This window comes from Dipodomys ordii, unplaced genomic scaffold (assembly GCF_000151885.1).
Source record: "Dipodomys ordii isolate 6190 unplaced genomic scaffold, Dord_2.0 Scaffold154, whole genome shotgun sequence".
Lineage (NCBI taxonomy): Eukaryota > Metazoa > Chordata > Mammalia > Rodentia > Heteromyidae > Dipodomys > Dipodomys ordii.
This window is the reverse complement of record NW_012267370.1, coordinates 2,136,290-2,156,563: the sequence shown is the minus strand read 5'-3', so window position 1 is coordinate 2,156,563 and position 20,274 is coordinate 2,136,290. Positions and strand designations below refer to the sequence as shown.

The 20,274-nt window shown below is 41.8% G+C and overlaps 1 protein-coding gene across 1 annotated transcript; it reads right to left on the bottom strand.

Annotated features, from left to right (window-relative positions):
- Positions 1-10,559: 10,559 nt before the first annotated feature.
- On the bottom strand, positions 10,560-16,828 carry Bmp15 (bone morphogenetic protein 15). The gene is made up of 2 exons (XM_013032405.1): positions 16,504-16,828; positions 10,560-11,419 (listed from the first exon to the last, which is right to left on the bottom strand). The coding sequence occupies exons 1-2, from the start codon at positions 16,826-16,828 to the stop codon at positions 10,560-10,562; spliced, it is 1,185 nt and encodes a 394-aa protein (XP_012887859.1).
- Positions 16,829-20,274: the final 3,446 nt, after the last annotated feature.

Here is a 20,274-nt window from a genome sequence, read left to right as displayed (position 1 = left end):
CTTATGTGGTACTGAGGAATCGAACCCAGGGCCTCAGGCATGCAAGGCAAGCGCTCTACCACTGAGCCACCTTCCCAGCCCCTGCTGGAATGTTTAACCAGGCATTGGTATTACTCATAATTTTTTTTTGTCAGTTGGCTGTGGGACTTGAACTCAGGGCCTGGGCGCTTGGTCCTGAACTCCTTTCCTCAAGGCTCTAACATTTCGAGCCACAGCGCCACCTCCACTTCTGGTTTTTGAGTGGTTAATCAGTGATAAGAGTCTCATGCAGACTTTTCTGCCTGGGCTGGCTTTGAACTGCAATCCTCAGATCTCACCTCCCGAGTAGCTGGAATTACAGGCTTGAGCCATGGGTGCCTGGCCACTTTTATAATTTTTTGTTTTTTTTGGGGGGGGGTGGGGCCTGAACTCTGGGCCTGGGCGCTGTCCCTCAGCTCTTCAGCTCAAGGCTAGCGCTCTACCACTTGAGCCACAGTGCCACTTCTGGCTTTTTTCATTTTGCTTATGTGGTGCTGGGGAATCGAACCCAGGGCCTCAGGCATGCAAGGCAAGCGCTCTACCACTGAGCCACCTTCCCAGCCCCTATAATTTTTGTTGATTTAGTTAAGGCAAATTTATGTGAAAGCCATCTACCTGTCCTGATATTAACATACCCTGCACATATAATTTGAACAAAGGCAATATGTAGCAGAGTATGCATACAAAAAGATTATTTGTAAAACAAAACAGAATGTTTGTGTGCTTTGAAAGATTGAAACATTCATTACCTGACTTATATAACTGTAACCTATGTATATCACTTTTGTAAAACCAATAAAAAAGTAAAAATTTTACAAAATGCACCATTTCTGGAAACATCCACAAAGTATTTTAAATGCTCATCTCTGACAATGAAGTGTGACAGATCAGGGTGAAGGAAGGAACTTTTAATACACATTTTAGAACATTTGTATATTTGATTTTTTTTTTGTCGGTCATGGAGGCTGAACTCTGGGCCTGGACACCGTCCCTCAGCTCTTCAGCTCAAGGCTAGTACCTTATCACTTGAGCCACAGTGCTACTTCCGGCTTTTTTTCTGCCTACGTGGTGCTGAGTAATTGAACCCAGGGCCTCATGCATGCGAGGCAAGCACTCTACCATTGAGCCAACTTCTCAGCCCCGTGTATATTTGATTTTTAAAGGCATGTTTAATATGCATTGATATTTGGGCCTTAACTCAGTGCCTCACTGTTTCTTAGGTTTATGGCTCGAAGCTGGTGCTCTACCACTGAGCCACAACTCCACTTTTAGCTTTTTAGTGGTTATTTGAAGGTAAGAGTTTTATTGACTTTCCTTCCTGAGTTGGCTTCAAACTGTGATCCTCATATCTTAGCCTCCTGAATAACTAGGATTACAGGCATGAGCCACCCGTGCCTGGGTTTATGCAGTTCTTTTACAGTAGGGGTATGGTGAAGTATTTTCATTTAAAAATTGAGAAAATTGCTATGCTATTCAAATCAAGCCTACAAACCTGTCCCCAAGTTTCTAGGCTTCTTTGCTTTGTAGCTATAATTAGGGCTTAGTAGTGTCAGTAAGCTTAAGGCAGGTGGCAGCCCAGAGACCTCCAACTCTGACATGTTCCCAATCATCCAAAAGCCTCTACTGTCCTAAACCTATGGCATCCTTTTGGCACCATCAAGAGGAAGGTACAAAAGATTACAGAGTATCATAAGACTCTTCACCTGATAGCTACCCTCAGCTGGACTTCATTGAGAGTAAAATAGACCACTGAATGTAAGAAAACAATAAAGGGTAACGATTGCACAGAGGAATAATAAAACAATTTACTTGCTGGGCATTGGTGGCTCACTCCTCTAATCGTAGCTTCTCAGGAGGCTGAGATTTGAGAACCAAGGTTTACAAGCCAGCCTGGGCAGGAAAATCCACGAGACTCTTATCTCCAATAAACCACCAAAAAAGGTTGAAGTGGAGCTATGGCTTAAGTGATAGAATGCTATCTTTGAGCAGAAAAGCTTGGGGATACTACCCAGGCTCTGAGTTCAAATCCCAAGACCAGCACAAAAATTGCTTTTTACTTATTTCTGGTTTATGAGGGGATGTGGAGGATGAGACAACAGCAGTGTGTGTGTGTATGTACTTTACAAGGGAAAATACACTCATCTCCTTGGAACCTTTATGACTACAATGAAGGGAAACAGAGAAAAGCAGACAGCTGTGGCATATGCTACAGAGACTCAGTATTCCTGTGAGATGGGAGAAATTGGTGGGCTGCTGGAATGTGTACAGGTCTGAAAATTTCCACAGGAATCACAGCCCTTCTTCCTCTCAGCACTGCCTGGCGGCTAACAGCTAAAACGTGTGTATGAGATACAGGGTTGGAATGAAAGGAAGAGAGCATTCCTGTAACCTTGTTTTGGGATTCCTATCCTCCAAGTCAGAGCTATTTTCTGAGTAAACTACTCCCCCATATTTAGATCCTGATTGGTATAAAGAAATGAACAGGACAGTTCCATGGGAAATGGGCATGGAATAATAGGGACCAGTGGTTTGGTCTCTCCTCTTATCCTCATTCAGCTCCACCCAGCCCCAGTAGTTCATAATAAAATATGCCATCACGCCAAATCAATTATGCTAGGAGTTGTTTAGGCCTATCACCACAGAAACAAGGCACAGCAATTGCTTCATCTCCCTCATGGTTTTACATCACTCCCCATGGTCTCAGTCTTTGAGGTTTTTTACTACACAATGTACACTCCTAAAAGAACAAAGCAGAGGGTCATCTCAATCCTGGAAACTCTGAACATTTTGGCTGTGAGAAACCAGAGAAACAAACACTGAGAAGTTCTTACCTGCAGTATTTGGTTACACATTTGGTAGTTCAAATGCTGGAATTCAACATGTTTTCAATGAAGGAGTCTCCATTCTGGACAATCTCATTTACCTACAGCTGCTTGTCAGTCTCATGCCATCTAATGTTTGTACTACAGCCTTGGTGACAGCTTCAACAACAACAATGACTTCAGTTGAGTCACCAAAGATCTGAAATTTTACAAAGAAGGGATAAAGTAGACTCAGGGGGATACTCATCTCCTATCTCCCCTACCTCCCAATTCTTCACATGGCAAAGTCCTTGCACGTTACCAACTGAGGCTATCACTAGCAGCAGCAGTATGGAGTTAATGTCAGGAGACTCCCTAGCAGATTTCAGCTGAACTTCTGCTTCTGTCATCTCAATGTAAAGCAACAGAGTTCCTGAAACTCCTCTTTCTCCATAGTCTACTCCCAAATCCAGTCTTTACATTTCTCTTCCTGTCTAGTATTTCACTACTATGGAATTCCATTCCTTCCTGCCCTTCTGACCCCAAGCTTTCACCTTGCACTCTCTCATATTTTTCCATTGGCCCTTTTATTTATTCTTATTTTTATTTATTTTATTTTATTTTTTGTCAGTCCTAGGGCTTGAACTCAGGGCCTGGGCACTGTCGCTGAGCCTCTCTGTGCTCAAGGCTAGTGCTCTACCACTTGAGCCCTAGCACCACTTCTGGCCTTTTCTGTGTATGTGGTACTGAGGAATCAAACCCAGAGCTTCATGCATGCTAGGCAAGCACACTACCACTAAGCCATATTCCCAGCCTTGCATTGGCCCTTTTAAAGTGAGATGAAAAACAGGAGTCTCAAGGTTCATCTTCTTTCCTGAACATAAAAGCACTTAAATCTACAAAAATGAGAAACCTACATAAAGTATTTGATTGGGCCACAGCCTACTGTGAGAGTACCATCTTCTCTTTCTGCATTAAGTTTAGCAATGGACTCCATTTGCAAATGAAATTGCCTGTATGATAGACACATCTATGTGTGAAAGGTGAAGGTCTATGTGTATGTGTGCACAAATGCACATAGACATATGAGCACCCTGGTTTCTAAGACTTTAATATTTCATGGAATAATGAGAGTCTATTATCTGAGAAATTCATTTCTAGTTTTTGAACCAATAAAGGACAACAGAAGACATGGAGTTGTGGATATCTAGGGCAAGTCACAATGAAAATGGACAAATATGGCAGCATCTCACAATTTGATGGAGCAAGAATGGGCTCCTTGACAGTCATGTTGGCTCATACAACTGTAATTCTAGCTACACAGGAGGCAGAGACTGGGAGGATCACATTTCAAGGCCACCTTGGGCAAAAAGTTAGCAAGATATCCATCTCAATAAGACAATCAGGATTTAGTGGGTCAGACATCAGACCCACTGAGTATAACCTCAACTATGAGGTAGGAGAAGCATGTTCCAAGGCCAACCACAGAAAAAAGTTTGAGACTCTATCTAAAAAAAATAAATTAAATTAAGTCTGGCTCAAATGTAAGAGTACCTGCCTAGCAAGCAGGAGCCCCTGAGCTTAAGCCTTACTCCTGAAAAAAAATCTGCTCAACAAAAACAATGAGGACACTGAACAATATGATCAAAATCAATTTTGTCCAAACTCTTGAATTAATCAAAGGCTTGCAACAATCTAAGGAGCATTTGCTTAAGAAAAATGGCTGCATCTCAACTTATTCTATTCTGTTCCTTCCATCCCCAGCTTTATAGTTGCCTTGAAATCAATAGCCTAACAACTTCAGTAGTTGGAAAATCAATAGCCTAGCAGCCACTAGGGTAGGAAAGATTAGATTGGAGGTCTCCCAAAAGCCTTATCTTTAGAAAATTGTAACTTGTCTTTCTGGGAGTTCCTTGATTCATCTTTATTTGATTTGTCTCAGAGCTTGTCCCAAGCAAGACTTTTTTTGCTTTAAGATACTTTATTTTTGTTGGGTGTTGCTTGGTCATGCTTGTAATCCTAGCTTCTCAGGAGGATGTGATGTGAGAACCATGGTTCAGATTCAGCCTAGCAAGAAAGGTTTGTGAGACTCTGATCTCCAATTAACCACTAAAAAGCCAGAAATGGAGCTCAAGTGGTACAGTGCTAGCTTTGAGCAAAAAAGCTCAGGGACAAAACCAAGGCTCTAAGTTCAAGCCCCAGGACTAGCACCAAAAACAAAACAAACAACCTCCACCCGAAGATACTTAGTTTTTTCAGAGCAGTCTTAGATTTAGGGGAAATTAAGCAGAAGGTACAAAGAGTTGACACAGGGGTAGAGCAAACTTGTGGCTCTAAGTCATCCTCTTGTAGAAATATCAGTTTTACAAGTATCCACATACAAAAATATGTTCTGGAGAGTTGAGGAGACCAGATAGGAAATCACAGTATCTGGGTACAGCATGGAATAAGAAAAATAACACATTGAAGAGGCTAGCAAGGATTCCTCTCCTATGAGCGGGCTGTATCATGTAGAGGGATATGCCCTCCACTTGGAAGAAGAGAGAAGTGAGTCCTAGACTTTGCTTCAAGGTCTTCTAGGCCAACTCCTATAAAACTCTGCAACAGACAACAACCCATCTGCCTCATGGCACCAGACTTCAGGCATCTAATTTGTGCACTAAACTTGGAACCATAACCCCAGGTTCCAAGCCTGAACATCTGACTTGATTTCTGGTATCTTTCAATGCTGAGGCTGACTTCCATGATCTCAGGCTCTAGACCACCCTCAGCTGAGCCAGTCCCAGGGGTCCACACCAGCACCAGGTGTGTCCTCACAGCCTTGATCTCCAGGTGTATCCCAGGGACAGGACAACACCCAGCTTCAAATCAGCTTAGCACTACATAAGCTCCCTCAGCCCTAGTCATCAGCCCACCTCCCATGGACCCAACCTTCAAACCAGCCCCTTCAGTTACACACTCCAGACATGTCTAGCAACAGGCTAACCTCTGCAACCATAGGCTCCACAGTCAGCCCAGAGCCATGTTGGCCTACAGAACCCTAAGTTACAAGCCTGCTCTTGTGCCCAACTGGCCTCAGAAACAAAGACAGCACCCATAGGCATGATCCAGTCTTGCCAAGTACTGAGATGGTTTCTTTAGCTCCACCCTTGAGGCTGATTCCTGAGGTCCCAGAATTGATGTTAGTCTTCATATACCTAACCACCTTGACACTAGCAAGACTGGAGCCAGAGCCCAGGCTTTCCAAGAGCCCTACACTACATTTCAGCACCTATGATCCTACAAGATCCCAGGCTCTCAATTAGCCATATGAGTACAAGCTCCACAATTACTGCCTTCCACCTAGACTGGCTTCAGGGTTCAGGCTAGCTTCAGCAGACCTAGGGTTCAGGTTCTCTCCAGCAGATCCCAGTGCCAGACTTACCTCCATATACTGAGTTTCTAGGACTACCCAGGAGGCTCCAAGCTCCAGGAATAGCCCTGCAGATTCATATTCTAAACCTGTGGATCCAGGATTCAGTCTTATATTCCCAAGATAGGTTACAGGCCCATCACAGTGCCTGGCCAGGTCCTGAAAACACAGACTCAAGATCTACCCTAATGCCAAGACAGCTCTTGTAAACCCAGGCTTCAGAATAGCCCCCAAAACACAGAATGAGGCCCATCCCAAGCAGACAGAATCAACAGGTCCACCTACCCTGCTGGCCCAGCTACCAAGCCAAGCTGAGGACTTCAGTATCAAGATTGGCCATAAACACAGTACATCTTGCCCAGAAATTTAGAATTTAGGCTTGATTTAGCCATCCCAGAATGTCTGACTATCTATCTATCTATCTATCTATCTATCTATCTATCTATCATCTATCTATCCAATCATCCTTTTTTACATAAATAGTGTCAATTTCAATTTAAGAGTATAGTTCCAGGAGCTGGTAGCTCACCCCTATAATCCTAGCTACACAAGTGTCTGAGACCTGGGTGATTGCAGTTCAAAACTAACCCAGGCAGAAAAGTCTCCAATTAGCTGACAAAAAGCCAGAAGTGGTAAAAAGCCAAGCTGAAAGTATGGCTCAAGTGATAGATCACCAGTAGTGAACTAGGGAGCATGAAACTCTGAGTTCAAGCCATGGTACCAACACCAAAACAAACAAGTAACTAAATAAATATGTTTATCTTATTGCTGATTTCCCATATGCAACCCTTCCCTCTCTACTCCTTCTGTTTTCCCTTGTTAATAACATCTTGGGTCAGTATAATACATTTGCCAAATTTTATGTATTGCTATTCATAGTTTACTTTCAGAGTCAGCTCAAGTTCTATGGGTCTTAACAAATGTATAACATGTACCTACCATTACACTGTCCCAAAAATCTTCTGTGTTCCATGCATTTATACCTCCCTTCCCATCAAGACCTGTGGAAACTACTGGTCCTTACATGGTCTCTATAGTTTTGATATTTTTTTGAATGGCATATAAGGAGAATCACACAGATGGAACATTTTCAGACTGAATTCTTCTATTAGCAATCCATAGTCATTGCTGTCTCATATATTTTCTTGGCTTGATAGATCTTTTCACTAAGTAATGTTTATTATATACATGGACCAGAGCTTATTTACCCACTCCTTAATTACTTTCAGAAATTTTAACAATCATCAATAATCTGCTATAAATGTTCATGGATAGGTTCTTGTGTAAACATAAATTTTCATCTCATTTAAATAACAATCAAGGAAACTTGTTATAAGTTTCCAAGATGAATCTATGCTTACTTTGGAGGAAACTGCCAAACTGTCTACCAAAGTGGCTGTACCATCTTTTAATCTTACCAGTAGTGGATGAGAGTTCCTGTTTCTCCACATTCTTACCATCTGTTGGTGGTGTCAATATTTAGCATTTTATCCATTAATAATGATGCCAACAAAATTAGTCCCAAGAGGCTAAATATTAGGTAACTCAATTTATATAATTATACATACTCTATAGAAGAAGAAATTAGACTATTAGCTTCCTAGGTCTTGTGGTACAGAATAATGGTACTTTATTGCTGATGGTTATAGGTTTTTTTTTCTTGCAGTACAGGGACTCAAACTTGGGGCTATACAAATGGCAGAAAAGTGGTCTATCATTGAACTACATCCATTATTTCACATTCATTTTATGATGAAATTAGACTGTGATGATTTTTTCACAACTCAATATTTTGAAAAGGACTGAGCTATACAACTAAAATGGTAACATTTATAATGTATGAATTATACTTCAGTGATTTTCATTTGTGTGTACTGGTCCTGGGGTTTGAATCCAGGGATCTGGACACTGTATCTGAGCTTCTTTTGCTCAAGGCTAGTGCTCCATCACTTGAGCCACAGCTCTCCTTGTAGCTTTTTGGGGGGGTATTTTACTGTATGATGTCATGGATTGCCCAGGCTGCCTTCGAACCATGATCCTCAGATCTCAGCCTCTTGAGTAGCTAAGACTACAGGTATGAGCAACAGGCACTTGTCTCAATGAAAGTTATTTTTAAGTGGGGTTGATCCTTCCCACATATACTATTGGGAGAATTAACTGAAGACATATGAAATATTATTTTACAAGAGTTAGCACTCAGATACATGGTGGAACTGAAATAAATTTTGCCTGACACCATTTTCCCCAGATTAGGTGTAATATACTATCAAGTTGAATTCAAGAAAGTGCCAAAGTCAGAAGCAACTTTAAATGCCTGTCCCTGTTGGATCCACACAGTAAATGAAGATCTATCTGGCTTACTAGGATTGTTGGAACAAGTGGACTTTGCTTCCTAGCTCCTGTCCAAACTAAGTGACCTTTTCTACCCATTCCTCTGGGCAGACAGATTTCCCCATCCACACACATGAACCTTTCACCTTTTTCTCAGAGAAAGGTTGAGGTGCAGATCTCTTCCTTTGCTTCCATGGAAGCAATGTTTCAAAAGAAGAGAGAATCTATAACATAAGACCCAACTAACTCCATCCTGCTAGTGGTTTCCTTGGGTATTTTGACAACTCAGAGCTTAATGGATAATAGGGACCATTAACTTGGAGCCCTCCATGAGTATCTTAAAGTTCACAGGTATTCATATCTCACACAGCCAGATCATGATTTTTCTAAACATCCCAAATAATTAAGAGGCTGAACTCAGGACCTGATTCCATAGCCAAGGTCTGTCTTCAGACTTCTTACATATTTGTGCCAGTCCAGGTAGGCTGGAGAAATGGCTGGAACAGAAGCCTAATTTTCATCTCCCAGATCAATTCGCCTAACACAGTTGTCACATTCAGTAGTAATTTGTACACTGTTGAACTATTTGGACACAAAAGTTAATCATCCCATTTTATATAAAACTATATTTACTATATTTCTTTCACTGGGAAAATTAATGAAATTTGTGAAAGTGAAGTACTCAGTGTTAGGAAGAATACATTCCCCCACAAAAATGTGTCATGTGTTTGTGCTCATCACAGGCTTGTTAGGCTCTGATAGTATAGAAGAGTAAGATGCAAGTGAAATCACTTAAAAGGAACTCTATCTTTTTTGGAGTGCATTGAAGGAAATTATGTTGTGCTATATGAACAGAGGAGGAACATCTCAGCCTGAAGATGAACAAAATGCATGACCTGATTCCCAAAGATACATTAGACAGAAAGGCAAAATATTAAGGAGCATCTCCCCAGACAGAAAAGCAAAATGTGTGTATGTATAGCCCTCCAAGATACTCATCTAAGTAGGAATAAACTCTTGAGAAGGGAATGGGGTAATAAATATAAGTTATGACGACTAGGAATTCAAATTTGGCCATCATATGCACACTGCCCAAATCATTCCTGTCCCATTGCACCTGGTGATAAAGACTACTTAAGGAACAGCTGGGTAGGGGCAAAGACTTACTGGGCTTTTTTAATGGGACCCATTGGTGAGGGTGACTCATTAGCCCTGCTGCTTTCAGGAAACAGAATTCTGAGCAGCCTCCAGCCTTGCCCTTCAAAGATAGGGTTGAGATCTCATCCATAGCTAAAGGGAAAATAGAAAAATGAATTCCTTTTGTTTACTCTCCTCCAATCCCCAAATCATTCGACATTCTCATTAACAAGAAAACCATTTATTTGCAACGACCATTTCCATCACTTACATCATAGGATTGTAAAGGAGTCACACTTGACTGGGATGTAACACAGTGAAAGAGAACTTACCATCCACACCACACCACACACACACACACACACACACACACACACACACACACACACACACAGAAGGAATCACACTGCAGGCATCATTGAGTCCAAGTTTAGGTATTCCCCAAGCAATCAACTTATCTCCCCAAAACCCATGCCCAGAGCCCACTGAACACACAAAACTGCCAAGCCCAGAATGAAATCAGACATTACTATCATGGACAAGTGGCTTTTAACAAAGTCACAATTAAAAAAAGACAAAATAGAGAGCATGTCTCCAAAGGAACATCTTTGCCAAGCACTGAGGGCTTGGACTATCATGAATAAATCTTACTGGTCCATGCTAGGAAACTGGTATTAGAACTGTTGTTTTACACTGAGTAGCTCACAAATGGGGAAAGAGACTTGAGTGGCAATGCCTATGGGTAAAGAATAGAATCTATAGGTTTGGTAGGAGATCATTTGCAAGTTTAACATAGATATTGCTTTATTTTAAACCCTTCTCCAATTTTGTGGGAACTCTGAGCTACTATAACTTCACTATTATCTGCAGGTGCAGGACTGAGCAATCATGCCCTCATACTCCTTGTACAAAATATTCCCATTTGCCTCTATCAGAAGGATGCTCATAGGAAGAAACTTATAAGGGACACAGGAAGGCTGAGGGACACTCTGGTTCACCAATTCATTGACAAGGCCCTGGATGATGGCATGATTGGGGGAGTTGAGCCCATAGGGTAATACTCCAGTACAGATTCCTTTACAATAGTTTGGGGTATAGAGATGGGGAGCAATGATCCAGTGATCCCAGCCCAGCTGGCGGAAGCTGACTTTGTAAGGGTGAAGGGAACACTGGTTATTGACAGGCCCATCCTGTTCCTGGGAGGAGCACGAAACCTCAGATGCGATGCCACATGCTTGTCGGGCACTCCGAAAGAAAAGAGAAGATTCACTTTCCACAAACTCCTGCTGACCTCTGGGAAGGGGTTTAGCTTTCTGAACACTTTTATGAGTATCATTGAAATACAGTAACAAGAAGGCAATGTCCAAGGAGGAGGTGCCATGCCACTGGAGCCCAAGAACCTCCCTGCCTTTTTGCTGCTGACACATGAAACGGAATCGTAGGAATCTGCGTCCCTTGCGATTCCAGAGACTTTGCTGAAGACAGTGTGTGATATCCATCTCTAGCCAGGATTCAGGAATGAGGGAAGGCTTTGTGGAACCTGTTCCTGAAGAAGGAAAATGATTGACTGGGCATTTGGGGATCCAGGGTTCCACATGGCAGGAGAGAAGGCAGCGAGCTAGGTGAAGCCGATCGCGATAGATCACAGCGGCTCTGACTAGTTGGTATGCTACGCGATTGGATGCCAGAGGAAAGTCCAGGTTCTGTATATGCCAGGAACCTACACAAATAAGGAACAAAGGATTAATGTCTTCTCATCTGAAGATCTCTAACAAAAGTAGTCAATATTAACTGACAGCTGCAGTCAGACCTGAAATGAACACAAGATAAATACTTACAGTTTGAGTATATTATATATATGTGTGTGTGTGTGTGTGTGTGTGTGTGTGTGTGAATTCTTTAATCTGCAATAGCCTTGAGATAGTTATTGTCCCCATTTTATAGACTAGGAAATTGAGACTCAAAGAAGTTACGTCAAAGGATACACAGGCAAAAGCTGGGGGTGTAGCTCAGTAGTAGAGTGCTTGCCTAGCATATATGGAACATGGAATTCTGTCCCCAGCACTGAATATACAAAAACAAAAACCAAGGCCAGTATGTGGTAAAGTCAAGATTTGATTCCAAATCTGTTTATACTAAGAAAAAAATCATGTCTTTTAGATCACTCATTGCACAAAACTCAGTTGTAAACTTATTCTGTGCGCATACTATGTGTATAGGACATAAGTTGTATTAATAGGTTGATGATTGAAAGTGACTATGAGTGTTCATGTCACATTACTATATAGTTACAACTTTGTGGCAAAAATGCAATATTGGGTGCTACTCCTGCTATCATTTCAAAGCCAAAAAATGTGTCACAGAATAATTTTATTGATTACCCCTAGTAGGGCTTTTTTAATTTTCTGCCTTCTGCCAACATCAAGAACAGTTTTGCAAGTATCTTTTCCTTCTTTGGCCATGTCTCCTTTAATTCTTACTCTCTTGATTTCTTGTTGGGATTCCATTTAGCCCATTCATTTTATTTTATTCTTTTGTGATGGTAGGAGACTTGAACTCAGGGCCTAGGCACTGCCACTTACCTTTTTCACTCAAGACTAGTACTCTACCACTTGAACCACAGTTCCACTTCTGGCTATTTGGTGGTTAATTGAAGATAAAGAGTCTCATGGACATTTCTGCCCAGGCTGACTTAGAACCACAACCCTCAGGTGTCATCTTCCTGAGTAGCTAGGATTATAGGCATGAGCCATTTCTCTTTATCCATTAATTTTAAATACCAATGTAACAATGCTTTGATCTCATTAATGTTCTGTTTGTCAAGCTTCAGGGCCCTTAATGACTAAGAGCTTTAATCTAAACTGCATACTGACACCCAGTGGCCAAAAGGTTGGAAGGCTGGGCCTGCAGAGCTCTGAACTTTTGCCTCCATTTCCAACAAAGGTAAAGGACATAAACTACAAAAATTAGACCGCAGGATAAAATCCTCTCATCTTCAAACATTTTAATTAAGTACATCCATGTGTATTTATATAGTATTCACCTAACCTTCACTGAATGCACAGCCTATTTTTTAAAAGAAGATCAGGACCTTTTACATAGGAGTTCTTTAATGTCTTGATGTCCTAGAATACTTTTAGGAGTTGACACTGCAACTCATGCTTAACACACCCTCAAGTTTGTGGCGCCAGCCATCAGGCACACAAGGCCCAAGCCAGGCTTCTATTTGTTTTCTCAAGCTATTCCACCCTCCCATCTTACAACAGTCTTTCCAAGAGGGCCCACCCATACACCTACCCCACCCTGCCTGTAAAGGAACCCAACCCCAACCTCTTAAGCAGGCTGTCTGGGGGAGGAACTGCCTTTTCCTTTGAGTCCTTGACATTTCTAGTTTCCTGAGGCAGGGTGCGGTTGCTAAGGAACAGAGCCAGGAAGGGTCTGCTCAGAACTCTTCAGGGAAAGAGGTGATTCACACATCCTGTGTGATTGAACCTGTCATCTGCTTCTGAATCCTTTCCAGAGTCTCCAGATGCCTGTATGTTCCACAGTTAGCCCAGGACACTTGCTTAATCTTAGGTATCCTTCTTTTTAGCCTCATATCATCCGGGCAAACTTGATTTGTGCAGCTCTTTGCAGCACTGAAAAATGGAATCCAAATCCCTCTTTGTGGCCTACAAATCTCTGCCTCTTACTGGCCTCCTAACCAGCCATTCTCCATAATGTTTGACCTGCTCCAGTTTCTCTCTGCTCTTCTAATCCCTAGTTTATCTTACAAGCTTCAATTCAAACATTACTTCTTCAATGATATCTGTCCTAATAACCCATGGAAGCAGATAATTAATTGTTATTCCCTGTCACAACAACTTATTTCAACAAATAAAAGATAGGAGTGTAGGGAGGTGGGGAGGGAAGGGATGAAAGGGGAAAAACAAAGGAGGAGGTAACAATGCTCGATAGGAAATGTACTTATTTATTACCTTACTCATGTAACCCCTCTGTACAGTATTTTTACAATAAAAATATATACAAAAAAGAAAAAAAGATAGGAGTGTAAAATAAGGGAAGTGTTTGGGGTGGGGGAACCAGTGGGAGGAGGGGATGAAAGGAGAGGGCTAAGATGGAGTGGATATGATTGAAGTATTTTGTATGCTTGTACAAAAATAATGAAACCTGTTAAATTGTTCTTAAAGGGAATAAAGCATAAGAAAGAGTAATGGATGTGGTAAATTTTTATCACACACATATACTTGTATACACATATACTCATATATAAAAGTATATAAAGCAAATATAAGTATGTAAGTATATACATATCTGTATACTTTGATATATATTGATACATAATGATATATTTATATGCATAGAAATAACACAATGAAACCTCTTTGTACAATTAATATACACTACAAAAAAGTAAAAACAACTGCCTATTCAATTATAGCACTTGCCACAATTTGCAATTATTTTAACTTCTCTATAAGAAAAGCTATTCAATGGGAGTAGGATTTTTTACATGTCTTCATCACATCTATATGCCAAGCACTCAGTAATTGCTGAATAAATATTGGTTGAGTTCATCCTCACCCACACTAAGCTATTTCCTCTTTCCTAAATCAGAACCTACATCTCCCAGCTTATTTGTTTAGTCTCCTTACTTCTTCCTCATGTACCAGTTAAAAAAATCACCTCTTTGGAGGTACTTCTCAACACTCTTCATGCTTTCCTTTTCTTTCTCTAAGCAGCCATTTCTTTGTGGATTCCTGAGTAGTCTATTGCTTAACTTGTTCTGAGTCTTGTTCTTCTTGTAATATTGTTATGTGAGTATTTGTCTATCCATTCTACAGTATTATGGATCCATAAGGTCAGAGAAGTATCTGACCCAAATGTACTCCCAGGTGCTCAATTTAAATATGTTGGGACTGGAGGCATGGCTCAAATGATTGAGGCCCTGAGTTCAAACTCCAGTCCCACCAAAATAAAAGAAAAAGATATCTATTGAAGATTTAGCATGGCATAGTAATTTAAAAAGCTCAGGATCTGCAGCATCAGAACCTATATTTGATACTTGGTTGTACTGATTGCTAGGCATATGGCATGGATGAACACATTCTAAACCTCATCTATAAAGTGTTACTACCACAGAACAAAGGAAGATCAAGGGACATGTTAGTAAAATAATTTCTTACAATCAGTGTCTGACACACAATTAAGCTCATGCTAAGAGATAGCTAAAAGCGTTTTCTTACTTGGAGGAGGAGTGTGTGAATCCTGTCCAAGTCATCTCTGAGACTAGTGAAAGCCCCAAATTAATCTTATCAGGTCCCCAAGAGTTCATTGAAGATTGTCTATCTTCCCTAGAGATCCCTGCACTTCCACTCTTGTCTAGGGACAGTATCTGATGCAGTTATTCAAAGCAGACTCGAGCATGATGAGGACAAAGAAAATTCCAAAGCATGTCTGACCCCCAACTCCCAAAGGAGCAAAAGGGGACTTAGTAGGAAAACTGCTTGGTGTACAAGGATGATGGGGGTATTAGATTTAAAGACTTAAGCAGTTGTGGACAGATTTTAGAACCAGCCTCTTGAGCTCAGATCCCCTCTCTACCACCTACTGTGTGACATTTGCAAGTTACTAAACTTCTGTGGGTCTTAGTTTTCTTATCTTTAAAATTAAGCTAATTGTCCCGTGACAGCAAATTGTAGTGGCTATCATTAAGGATTAAATATGATAAGGAAGATCAGAGTCAGACATTCAGACCTTCAGATATTATCTTGTTTCCATCCTTTCTGAGGCCATATAAGCATGCTGTTGATGGGAATCTGCTTTGTTCTTATAACTTAATGTTGCTCTCAAGGCCCACTGACAACCCCCTCTCCTCACCTTCCTGATTCTCAGGAAAACTTCACCCATGACCTTATCTGAAAGTGCAGAACTGCCAGTGTCAAGGATACCACGGAATCCCAAACAGGACAGGACAAAGACATGCAAAAGAAGGCCTTACACTTGAATGTATAAAAACCTTAAATCTGCTGGGCTCCAGTGGCTCAGGCCTGTAATCCTAGCTTACTCAGGAGGCTGACATCTGAGGATCACAGTTTGAAGCCAGTCAGGGCAGAAACGTCCATAAGACTCCTATCTCTAATTAACCACACACAAAAAAGCTGGAAGTGGAACTGTGGCTCAAGCAGTAGAGCGCTACCCTTGAGCAAAAAGAAGCTCAGGGACAGTACCCAGACCCTGAGTTCAAGCCCCAGGACTGGCAAAATAAATAAACAAACAAACAACCCCCAAACTCCAAAACCAACTTCAACCCTCCCCACTCCCTGCTCCTTATTTCTCTGACCCTAGTAGGTATTACATGGAGTCCCTCTGCAGCAGTGACTAAGGTCTGTTTGGTTCTGTTGAGGTCTCTACCTTCTTTTTCTCCTTTCATCCACTTGATCTTTCCTAACACCTGTACTCTGCCTTCTAACAGCAAATCACCACATAAACAGCCCATCACAAGAATGTAGCTGGCTATTTCTCAATTCATTTTCAGAACACCCTAAGACTTTCTATAGTAGATAGAAGCTGAAATACTTCGTTGTCCGGGGCCTGGAAAGGATTGCTCAGTAGGCCCCAAGGCAATCTTAAGTTGGAGCCCTAAAAGGAAGTAGGATTTGAGAGGATTTTTTTCCCCAAGCTTGCCATCCTTTGAATTTTTTAGCCTTGAGCCAACAAGCCACCCAACAGGCAATGAAGCCCTGCAATAAACCCAAATTCCTTGCTTTCTTCCTTCCAAAGCAGTCTGGGAGCAAAACTCACCTCTGAGAGGCCTTGCAACATTGGCCGAGGGCCTCACCAGCCTCACCATTGTGGCCCCAATGGTGCGGTTCTCCCTTGGGTGCCCATGTGGGTCAGCTGAACGCTGGTACAACTTCAGCATGTACCGCAGGGGATACCCTTGGGGCCATTGCTTTATCTGCTGCTTCCTAGGGGCATCTTCTAGCAGCTCCTGAATCAGAGGCAAAGCAGGGTCCTCAGCAAGGGGGGCAACAGAGGGCTGCTCTGCCTTGACCATTTGGACTCTGTGTTCCATCAAAAACACCAATCCGCAGAAAAGAATTCGAAGAATGGTGAGGAGGGCCATCTTGAAAAGCTTGGTGTTCAGCAACAAGTTCCAACCCAAGCCCAAAGCATGTCTCTCTGGCCCCTTCTTTTCATGCAGATAACCACATCCTGGCTTAACACCATAGATGGGACAAGGAAAAAAGGCAGGCAAGCAAGCAGGTAGGCAGGCAGGCAGCTAAACACTGTGCTGCTTCCTGGACCAAAGCAGGTCTCCTAATAACTTGGCCTCTTGGCATCCAAACAAACAAAAGCAGCAGAAGGGACAAGACAGCATGCCCTTCCCACCTTCTAATAGTGGGAACAGGAGCCTCTTCACAAGGCTGAGGTAATCAAAAAGGAGAGAACCATTCCAGGACTCCTGACCTCTCCTTCACCAGGAAGATGAAAGGAAACAGCTTTGCCTTTTGGGGCTCCACAGCTTTAAAGGAAATCCCTTCATCAGGCCTTAAAGGGCCAGAAGCCTCCTCATACCCCTAAAGCACTTTCCCCCAAAAGTATCCTGCTGCTGAGTTGGGATTCACCTAGGGTTATTGTTAAGAAGGCAAATACCTGAGTCCAAACTCAAACTCTCTGGGAGTAAAGACTTAGCAAGTGCTCTAAGAAATTCCCATGAACACTAACATGTGGAAATCACTGTGTGATTTGTGCTGTTGGAGCTTGAAGACAAGCCTTTACCAGGGGCTTTCAATCCCAGCGCTGTTCATTGGAATCACCTGGGGAATTTCAACAAGTCTTGATGCTTGGGTGTCACCCTTGGGGATTTGGATACAATGGGGATAGGATGTAACCAAGGCAGTAAGATTTTTTTTAAGTTCATAAATAACTTTAATATGTAGCGAAGTTTGAGAGCTCTACCTTAGAATTTTCTAGTTCAGTAGGGACTGAGTGGGTTTCATCAGAGAAACCTGAGGCTGTGTAAGGTGAATCTGTGGAAGCTTGCCTAGCCTGGCTAGTTAATGGGAGGCAGCAGGGCTAGACCAGTTGGTTAAGACTGCCCTAGATCATAATTCTGTAAATAGTGGATATAGACCTTGTCCAATTTTGTTGGAGTGTTGGGGAAAAACTAGAGCAAGAGTAAAGATGTAGATCTAGGAGATGATGAATTAATTCTGATTTGTGGATGGTTGTTTACCCTGTAAAGAGCCTGCCTACAGATAGGCAACATTATTGTGGAAAGACAAAGATTGGAGTTGGGGGAGAGAGGGGATGCATACACACATGCATACTGGTTCTGGGGCTTAAAATCAGGGCCTGGGCATTGTCCCTGAGAATCTTTTGCTCAAAGCTAGAGCTCTACCACTTAAGCCACAGCTCCTCATCCGGCTTTTTCTGAGTAGTTTATTGATTAGTTTCATAGACTTTTCTGCCTGTGTAGAGCACATGGGCAGCAAATATGGCGCTGAGAGGGGGTTGAGTGGGTAGAGCCCAATTTACTGTAGAGCACATGGGCAGCAAAGATGGCTCTGGGAGAGAGTAGAGTGGGCAGAGCCCAATTGACCCGATCAGTGCCTAACCAGCCCTTGAAGGCTTAGGTGCATGATAGGGTGTGACCTTGACAGTGATTGGTTCCTCTTCCTCCCTTGCCATGCCACCTGCCCTTTTTGGCTTTAAAAAGGGCTGCTCTCTGTTAATAAAGGAGTTTTCTACCTGCTGGCTTTGGCTCCCCGCTGTGTCTGATTGTCTCCTGGGCTGAAGGAGGCTGGGGAACGGGTGAGCAATCCACTTACCTTTCCTTGGACCCCGTCCGTCTTTCGTGGGACAGACGAAGACCAAACATGCCTGGACTCACATTGAACTGCAATCCTCAGATCTCAGCCTCTTGAGTAGCTAGGATAGCAGGCTTTGCCACCAGTGCAGGGCTCCCTCCTCTCTCCCCATTCTTTTTAGTTAAATTTATTTTATCTGGTTATGCAAAAATGCTTCAACCCAGCCTGTCAGCTGGTGAATACAATGCATCTTAATTAATGTCACCTTTTCCAATTCCATTCTTAGCACCAGAATTAAAAGGAAGGAATTTGACACGATTATTTCCTAATACTGCATCACCCCCTCTTGGTCCAATATATGTACTGCCCCAAATCCCCAGAAGAGGGCACCAACTTTCTAGCCTTGTATTTGGATTGGGTGGGAAGAGGCAGGTTGTAGGTAAGTGAAATAGGATGTCCCAAATGATATTTTCCAGCCCTTTCCTGCTCTAGAAAAAGCCAGTAAGTGGAAAAGAGTAAAAAAACAACTAATTACATAAATTGGACAATTTAGGAAGTGACAAACGTTTTTTTTTGACACAACAAAATGGGTCACCACAAGCTGCTCTAAACAGCAGGAATTCTTAATGTGTGCACTGTAGGTTAATTTTTCTAACTACAATGTGCTGGGTATGGCTGTGAAAAACATGAAATTTACAAAGGAGAGATTTGTATCCAATTGGGGGTGGGTGGGAATGTGACCATTGTATTAAGTACACATGTATAATGAAAGCCTTTTTTTAACTGATTCTAATTTACATTTTTATGCAACTGTATTCATTCAAAAAATACATCTAATAAGTATGTGACTTTGCTTATTGTTAAGGGTGCAGGCCCTGAGTGAGACCCCTAGGTTCAAATCCCAGCCCACCACTAAACTGCATTGGTAATTTGGAGCATTTGACTTCATCTCTATGCCTCAGCTTCCTTGTGTAATAACGAGGACAAATAGCACTATATTAGATGGTTATTGTAAAGAAAGAATATGATAATGAATATAATACGTATGCTGAATTCTAGACACCGTACCCAATCCTGAGAGCATGGAAATTAATAAAACAGCACCTCTATCCCAGCACCCAGGCCCTATACTTAACACTAAGGTTAGTTGGAGTGGGTGTGGCCTGGGAAGGCACCATGATAAAATAGATTCTCTCTTGAGAAGGTAACAACTTGGATAGGGACATAATAGGAAACATTTTCTATACCAATGACATTTCTTCTGATTACTTGTTCTGAGTTCTTAAAAAATATTTCCTAGATAGATTTTATTTTTTTTGAAAAATTCTTCCCAAGTTAAAGTGTGTGGGATAATTTATACACAGTGATTTTGTATTTGGCTCTATCCCCTTACATATTACATAGCATTGAATCCTATTAACTTTGGAAATTGAGAGTTATTCTCAAAGATGAGAAAGACTGCAAATCAGAAAGGGCAACTTGGGCTAGTTGTGAAGTACTTGAGTGGTAAACTCCACTGGGATTTGGCCCTGTGGTAGGCTGACCTCTAAACTCCTTTTTATAGACTTGTAGGATAAAGTTTCTAATGAGAGTTTAGCATCATAAGAAGAAACAATTCCAGTATAACGTAGTTCCACAGAGATTCTTCAAGTTCTATAAAGCCCAATATACCTATATGTTCATTTCTTCACACATGATCTAACTATGTGACTCTGGCTAGCCTTGAATTCACTACATAGTTCAGGATCCTCCTGCCTAG